Genomic DNA, 8,539 nt, shown 5'->3' with positions numbered 1-8,539 from the left:
AAATGGAGAGAAAACAATCATAGGCCATTCTGTGAATGTTCACTACCAGGCAGAGACATGCAATGGTCTCACCCTGACAGGGTGCCTTCAATTCCTGGAGGCTCAGACTGCTCAACTGGCATGTTGTCACCTTAGAAGTTCTTATCCTGGAGAGATTTATTTATGAATAGGGTATAAAAGTAATAGGTTTTAAAAATATTGTAACATATTTTGCATTTATTTTAGTTTGGGCCCTTTAGGTTGGACTCAAGTCACAATTAAAGCTTTAAAAAACCCCAAAACTCAACCCAAAAAGTGAGATAATTAAGACAGGAGGAGCAAGTCAAGATGCCAGCTGCTCACCTGGCTCCAGAATCAGGAGCTAACAATATTAATATTAAGGGACTTGCAATTCAGATTCAGAACATTGTAAAAGCTCTTCTCCCAGATATTGGACATTTTCCTGTGGCATAAATCCTTAGCAGGGACAAGAAGAGCAGACTGGCACAAACTTTTCTTTCCACACCGACTTCCACGTGAGGTTTTTGCATCTATTTCTGACATGTCCTAATGGATCTGCCAGTTCTCATCATGGACACAACCGAGCAGCTGCCAGACCCCCAAGGAGGTCTCAGGAGAGGAATTTCCACTCTGCAGGTTTCCATGCTATTCAAGGGATGTGCCAGCTCACCTGAGGAGCTTCCCCAGGACATCTGCTCTGCTACAAAGGCTCTGTATGCAAGGAAGGTGGCACGGGATGGGGTGTGTTGCAAATGAGGCTGTCTGGGCAGCAGAAGTAGCTCTGATCCCACATTTCTCCTGTGTGCCTTCCAGCCATGGCCAAAACCTGCTGTTCATCTCTCATCTGCCTATCTTTGCTGCAAACAACAGAGGGAAGACTGCATCCCTAGCTGAATTCAGACATCGCAATGTGTTTGCAGATAAACAAAAACCAGTCAATGGACTCACAGCTGCTGAAGGGTCATTTGCAGATTGAGCTGGATAATCTGCTTGGGGCAATGTTCTTTGAATCATAAGTGTTTCAGTGGAGCCATACAGAAGGAAAAATGGCTCATATTGAGAGACAGTGATGTAGGATGTGAGAGGCTGTTCTGAAATGCAATGACCGGGAAAAAAGACTGAGTTGCAATAGCTCAGCTGGACTCAAAAGCCTAAAAACTTTCTGTTAAGTGAACAGACCTGGACCAGAGATATATGAATGGGGAACATAGAGCATAGATCAAAACCAGATAAATACACTATTAGTGACTCTGCTACCTGCTGAAAACTTTGGTGTCTAAGTTTCAGAAAGACATAAAACTTTTAAAAGAAATGGAGAGCTGCAAGTGAGGTCAGCAGAGACCACTTTACAGATTGAAAACCAATCTATTTAATATGATATAATGACAACTTGCAAGCACCAACAAATTTAAAAAGGGATTTTAGTAACAGAGTTACTCAGTCTTTTGGAAATGGGCAGAACAGGATCCAACAGAAGCTGAAGCCAGCTAATTCAGAGCAAAAATAAGACAGATTTTTAGAAGAACAATGATCTGCCCAAAGATCTTAGAGCAGGGTAGATTTTTTTTCCTTACATTTAGGTCCTTCAAAATATCAGGGCTTCTACTTCCAGGCATGAAGTAGAACTAACTGGGTGACATTTTCCAGCTTGGACTACGCAGAGGGACAGACTGGGAGAGCTCTGTGTCTGTGCTTGCCTGAAGGAGAGGGCATTACTGGGCTTGCACATCCTGATCCCCTCCACACTGCCTGCACCTCTGCTTGGGGAAGCAGATGTGCATTTGCTATGCCTTCCTCTCTCTCCACAATATCTGCTTTCAGTTTGCTTCCACATTTACAGGTCATTTGGAGAAGAGATTTCTGAGATTTTGTGGGAGGCAGACAGGCACCAGTGGTTTCTAACTGTTTTTACAAAATTTGATTTCTGACTTACCTCTCTTTTTTTTTGGACCAAGAAATGGAAAAACGGAAGAAAGTGATTCATAAACTCAATCAGTGGCATCATCCTAGTTGTGTGCTAGAAGATGGGCTGCAGTATGTGCACTCACAAGCCCTGGTCTTATGGCCATAGGATAAGCCTGTGCTAGGAGGAAAGGAATGGCAAAATTTCATTAATTTTGCTGGTGGAAAGAGTGGTTCAATCTGTGCATACTCATGCTGGTTAACTGCTGCCAGCTGCCTACAGGAACATTAACTGATAAACACTTTCCTTAAACTGGAGGCTGCTGTGTTATCAGCACAGTGACCCTGGATTGCTTCAGTGGGTCTATACCCGAGGGCACACTGGTCACACCAGAGTCCCTGCAGGCATAAATATTCACTTCTGGCCAAGGAACCAGTACAATACAAGATCTTCCTACAACATGCAGCAATGCCTGGCTGGGAACTTGTGGCTTGATGTGCCTTAGGGACGCGGGAATGGCTCAGTGCAACAGCGAGCCAGCTTTGGTCCAGCAATGACATCAGGAAGACGTGGGAAAAAGGCATTTTGCCACCTGCAAAAGGAGCTGACAGCCGGCAGAACCCAGCTAAGGGCTGATGACCACAAGCACGCTCGGTTTCTTCATCCTCATCCCTTCTTTTCCCAGAGTGGCATTTGGGAACCTGACCCGCCTTCAGGGGCCAGCCAGGTGCAAGAGCTGTAGCCAGCTGTAGCGCTGTGAGAGCTCAGGGCGTGGGGAGGTGAGCAGAGGTGTGCTGGTGCAGAAAGGGCTCTTGGGAACAGCTTCAGCGGAGAAGGAGCAGGATCACCCTGTATGTGACAGCTCCCAAGAGCTCAGTGGGATTGTGACCCTGAGATAACCCTTGCAGGAGCACTGGCTCCCAAAGATTGCTGCCACTTTTCTCTTTATAATGCTGTGCACAAGGCAGAAACCAACAAGCAGCAAAGTTTCATTGAATGAGAGTACGACCCACTCAAGGAGGGGACACGAGCTTGTCTGTCCTTGGCAGAGAAGGTGGCGAGCCTGATGTCCCAACATCTGTCAGTGCAAGTGTGAATCAGAAGAAATAAATGCCCTTGTTGTACAGTCAGTAGCTTCAGTGAGAGGGACTCTGCTCTGCTGGGGTCTCCTGAGCCCTGAGCAGCCAGGATGACATGGGTCCTCTCCCCTCAGGTTCTTCCTAAACAATTCCCTTCTGCAGGCACTTGGGCTTGTGGAAGAGAAGCCAGGCAAACAGGAGCACAGACACCAGCACAAGGGAGCACAGCACCATCAGCCCCACGTAGCTGCCATGGGAGAGAGGGGGCCCTGCTGGCTCCTCTGCAGGGATCATGTTGGTCAGGTTCAGCATGTAGCCCAGGGTCCAACCTGCATCACTGCTGCCAATCTGAAACAGAAGAGCAGAATCAGTGCTGGGAGGCTGCCCATGGCATTGCCTGAGCAGTGGCACTCCTGGGGATAAGGGCCAGGCTGTGTAGCAGAGGCTGCAGAGAACTGCTGGGGTACAGCCCTGCCCACCATGAAACACACCTTTCCAAGGAAGTGGATCATTTGCCAATTATTTTCAGTGAACTCATAGCCATTTTCCAGGAGAGAGAGGATGTAGGCTCCAGAGAAGCAATATTCACTCAGGTACTTTTCTTTGATGTGCTGATATGCTGTCTTCACCTGGGGAAGGAGACAATCACCAGGCTGTTAAACACACCTTCCCACTGCTCCAGCTTGTGCCTGAGCATCCCACTGCAGGTGCTGAGGGGATCTTCCCCATCTTGTTCTGGAAATTAACCCCTGCTGTTTATCCTACAGAAAAGTATCAGCAGCCCCAGTCTAGTGCAACAAGTGCAGCTTACCTCTTGCCAAGGCCGGGCACAGAAGCTCTCAATGGTGCTGGTCACTTTGTTCAGGGCAAGGGGGTTTGGTTCACTGGTCAGGTTCAAAAAGTTCATCACAAAATAGAAAGCAGAAAAAGCCTGAAGGAAAAAGATTCTTTTAATCTGACTAGGCCACAAATAACACAAAAGAAAATGAGTTTATTTATACATAGAGAAATATAAGAAGCAACATCACACACACAAGGGCAGGAATGTTTTCAGGAGTGATGTCATTCTGAGACATATGGCTCAGAGCTGCTGAGACATGGAGGTAGGAATTATGATATCCTGAAGAACTTCTGTGAGCTCTCTCCTTTAGGTGTGCCAGTGGCATACAGTGAACACTGATTGCCATCACAACCATGATCCTGTTTTGGCAGCTGGGTGAGCTGAGTGTGCAACCAACATCACCACAAAGAGCAGAGGTGACTGTCTGAAAGGATTGTACAGAGCTCCATCATATAATCCAAGGTCCAGAAACCCCATTTCTGACCATGGCCAGTAGCTGGTAGGCAGGAGGCAGCTTAGGAACAGGACAAGATTGTATTAGCAGTTCCCTGGAAAGCCTCACAATCACTGAGCAGCTCTTGCAGCTCTGGGACTGATGGTCAGCATGGTGTCACACATCATGTGTGTTCAGAGTGTGCACTGTCTCCTCATCGTGTCAGGGAAGCAGATAGGTGAGCTGACTGGTTTCAGTGGCGCTCAGACACTGCTGGGTGAGTTTCAGATCTGGTACCACCACTGACCTCAGGAGACAAGGTTTGCAGGAGCAGTGTTCCTGCCTGCAGCAGGCTCTCCTGCCTCTGGTGCTGGACATCAGGAAAGACAGCTTAAAAGTGAGTAAACAGAGCACCCCAAAGAGATGGGTTAGAATGGGAACAGTGCAGTACTGGTAGGCCAGTATTGTCCTCACAGCAAGTGCAGCACTACTTTTGTAGTTACACGTCCAAAAAACATCTCGTAAATGATTTCCTGCCTCTGTCATAAAGAACGCACTCTAGCATTACTCTGAATTTCTGCTCTTCTGACATTCTGGATTACAGAGAGTTGAAGAATGAGTGAAGACTCACCCCAAAATCCCCTTGTAATGGAGGTAGGTATATCCCATTGAAGGAGCAACTGGAATAAGGACAATTGCTTTTGTTGAAGAGTTTCTGGATGTTTTCTCGGCACTTTTGATAGTCCCCCTCTCCCTTTATGTACAGCTGGCTGAAAGGTAACTGCTTTTTCTTGTCTGATGTGCAAGGGTTTTTGAAGAAGTCACTAATATTTATAGTCCTCTCATAACCCTTGTGAAAGCATGGGTCAGGGAGACTGCTGTTCTCCAGGGTCTGAAAGTAAAAATCAATCCAAACTGTTACACTTTACTCTAGAATAACACCCTGGGAAACAACCACAAGGAAGGATGGCACTTGTCACAGTACATCTCATCCAGGGGCACACATCAGGTCAAAGGGATAAGGATGGCCGAAGGCACTGGCTGTGCAGGGGGAGATGTGGGTACTGCCACAGCCTCCTTGTAAGGAACCTGGCAAATTATTTTAAGTCACAGCTTGTGAAGCTGTGCTGTTGATTTGGGTTTCTCAGAGATGGTAAAATGCCACCTCCCCTGAGTACTTCAGTTAAATGCAGTTAGTTCTCTTGCTATCCCATGTCCAAGAATTGAGGCATCTCAAATCAGTAGTACTTTTGAAAGTATGGACTGTCACCTCTCCGGGCACTCATGCCCACTCTGTCTGGAGAACAATGACATTTCCCTAATCCAGACTAAGAGGTGAGCTGGGACACAACAACTTTTACAGCACCAGTATCCCAAAGCTGGCAGGGTCCAGGATTGTTCAATTACAGGTGTAGATGTACTTGCCTGTAGGTCCATGGCCAGTTTCTGTTGCAGGGCCTGGTCCTTCCCATAGCAGAGAAAGCTGTGCGTGTACACTTGGTAATCCTTGCCATAGAGACGGAAGTAGAGCTGGTTCTCTGGGGACTCAGAAGAGAGGTCCTTTGATACAAAGGTAATCTGTGTGGATGCTCCTCCAAGGTCTAGTGCTCCTGATGTCTCACTTAAGGATTTCAGGGAGTGTAGAAGCTTTTTCCAGCCAGACTTGGAAAAAAAATAAAAAAAATTAAAGTAAACCAGATATATTGGGCATGGAGAAGATTTATTTTGGAGAAATGAAAAAGAGAAAGAACTGTGAGGAAAGAAGCAGAAGCACAGAACACAGGAAACATGGGAAATCCTGGAGAGGACATGAGAGCTGGAACAAGACATAAGAAATATTCAAGCTTGTAAATACAGAAGATGGATCATGCCCAAGTGTTTGCAGAAGGGCAAAGAATATGAAATCTAATACTACTGTTATGAGAAAAACCAGTCTGATTACTGTTTCAGCTCTCAGAAGATTTATAAGCTCAACAGGAAAGAACCATAGTCAAACTTCTCAGAAACAGAAATATTTTAGATTGGGAAGTGAGAAGGATGCTGTACCCAAGCAAAATTATTGAAGATGCTGGTGTTTTATTTCAGTGCTTGCAGCCTGACTATAGTGGTGTGTCCTGGTAGCTGGTAGTACCAGGATGTACTCACAGCTACTGCTGAGGCAAGATGTGCAGCTTCCTGATCCCTGGCAAATGGATTACAAGGGAAGGGAGTGCCTGTGACACCATTTGCAAGGCAGGACTTACAAAGGGCTGCAGACCAATGGTTCAAAGGTACCTGCTATAGATATACTACCTGCTTGAAATTGCCCAGAAGGTAGTTAATGGTGATCCATCCATAGGCTCCTTCCTCCTGACCAGTGATGATTCTGGCACCCTGGAAGTTGAAGGGAGCTGAGCGTAGTGTGCTTCCTACCGAGGACAAGACTTTGTCAGCTGCACTTTCGTTCTGCAACCTGGATGAATGGGAGAAAGGATGGAGTAACTCTGGCTGACAGCTTTCTATGTGCTTTATTCTGAGTGGGCAGGCTGCAACTCCCCACCAAATGTCAAGGATGGGAGACCAGTCATTCATATGGGTCATCCAGGTCTAGCTGGCTATGGTCCTCTCTGTCACACCTTGACAGCACAGCTGCCACCAGCTCTGACACTCACAGACCCCGCAGCTGAGAGTGGTAACTACTTGGGGCAGAGACCAGAGCTCTTGTTCTGTAGCATGTGTCCTGATAGGAATTGTACTGTGGAGATTCCTCTCACTCTTTGTCACCATTAGAGAAGAAATTAGAGAAGAAATACAGAAGATATTCCCAGGAAGATTTCCTAGGCAATATATACCTAAGATCAGTTCCCTGTGCTAGCCAGAAGAGGTCTGTGTCACTCTCATGAAAATCACAAATTCTGATTAAAGGAGGATGTGATTATAAAGTTGCCTTAGCCTCTAATGGCCCTCTGTTGGGGAGTTAAAGCACGTTTGGGCTCAAAAATCCAGGATTAGGCCTAATACCAGACTGTGGGGATGTTTGAGCATCCCTTAATTGTGGGGAAGTCTAGGCAGCAGCCTGGGTACTGCTGATCTCCTGGTGTCAGTGCTGCATGTGGATGCAGGAGATGATGGAAGGCTGGAGCGAGCAGGGAAGCATTGGAAAAGTCCAGGGGACTCGGGGCTCTGAGAGGTCAGCAGCAGGGGAGGGTATCTGGGCACAGTGTGAGCTGGCAGCATGTCCAAGGGCTGCTCCCCAGTGGCACAGCCATGGCCATCCCAGGTGCAGTGCTGCAGGAGAAGGGGACGAGCCCTGCGGTACCTGAGAAGCCGCATGCCAGCAGTTGCTCCGAGGTAGATGGGTGTCTCTTTGTGCTGTGCTGAGGGAATCACCTCTTTTGCTTGTTGTAGGCACTGTGCCAGAGAGGGACCTGCCTTCTCTGTGGCATGGGAGTAACCTGAGATCCCAGGGCCTGCAAGAAGTAAAGGCACTTCATTGTTCAGACTCCAAGCATAGCCCCAGAATGCTGTTGTGAGCAGCAGGTGTGTTAAACCATATCACAGGCAGCAGAATCAGGTCCAACCACACCATTCCTGAGCAGCTCTAGAAATCCTGCAGCACCGACAAAACCCAGTGCATGTAGTGGGTGGTCACAGTGCCCAGTATCTGCCACCCTTTCTCTGCAAAGCAGACTATGAACTAGCAGTGAGGGCTGAGAAAAGCCATTTCTTCAGCATGCCTTGAACATCTGCAGTCTCTTCTCTGAGTCTGCCTGGGTGTACCCTGGATCTGCACCTGAATATCCCTGACCCTCCTATGCTGGCTCCTCTGGAGCAGATGCTGTCATTTGTTTGTGTACTTTATACTCACACTCCAACACTGGCTGTTTTGCAGCTATTTTTTCTTATGCTAAGCCAAGGAAAGAATCATTGTCCCTCTCTGCCATGTGTCCCCTGGCTCCCTGGGCTGCCCCAGGACCAGTGTCTGCATGGCAGCAGGGAAGCCCCATTTGCTCCAGCTTGCTGTGTGCTCAGTGTGCTGCTCGTGACGTGGGATGCTGCAGCACTGCACAGCTATCACGGCAGCTTGATAACAGTAGGGCTCTCCCCTGCACTGCAGAGGCCTGAAAAGACCCCAGGCAGGTCTGACCTCAGAATTCAGTGATCCATGATGGTCTGTGCTGTTCCTTGTTGTGTGCACGCCTGGGCTTCATTCATGCCTTCCTAAACCATACAGTATCTAGACAGCAATTAAATAGAATTTAAAAAGTGCCATGACACACATTAGCTGAGCAACCCTGAGTCAC

At 47.5% G+C, this 8,539-nt stretch overlaps 1 protein-coding gene across 7 annotated transcripts in view; it reads right to left on the bottom strand.

The window, feature by feature from the left end:
- ENTPD1 (ectonucleoside triphosphate diphosphohydrolase 1) overlaps positions 1–8,539 on the bottom strand; it is a 33,143-nt gene that overhangs the window by 1,749 nt on the left and 22,855 nt on the right. For 6 of the 7 annotated variants that reach the window (XM_005520647.3, XM_088059395.1, XM_014250455.2 and 3 more), the window contains exons 4-10: positions 7,555–7,705; positions 6,549–6,708; positions 5,682–5,918; positions 4,888–5,148; positions 3,794–3,913; positions 3,474–3,611; positions 1,408–3,330 (exon numbers count right to left, since the gene is read on the bottom strand). In XM_005520647.3, the coding sequence (XP_005520704.1) occupies positions 3,124–3,330; positions 3,474–3,611; positions 3,794–3,913; positions 4,888–5,148; positions 5,682–5,918; positions 6,549–6,708; positions 7,555–7,705 (1,274 nt within the window). In that variant the 3' untranslated portion in view covers positions 1,408–3,123. Of the gene's footprint in view, positions 1–1,407; positions 3,331–3,473; positions 3,612–3,793; positions 3,914–4,887; positions 5,149–5,681; positions 5,919–6,548; positions 6,709–7,554; positions 7,706–8,539 lie in introns of those variants that run through there. The other variant, XR_001331336.2, reaches the window with a different exon arrangement.

This window comes from Pseudopodoces humilis, chromosome 9, assembly GCF_049639895.1.
Source record: "Pseudopodoces humilis isolate 2021_Gansu_Grassland_sample_001 chromosome 9, ASM4963989v1, whole genome shotgun sequence".
NCBI lineage: Eukaryota > Metazoa > Chordata > Aves > Passeriformes > Paridae > Pseudopodoces > Pseudopodoces humilis.
This window is presented reverse-complemented; position numbering and strand designations above follow the sequence as displayed.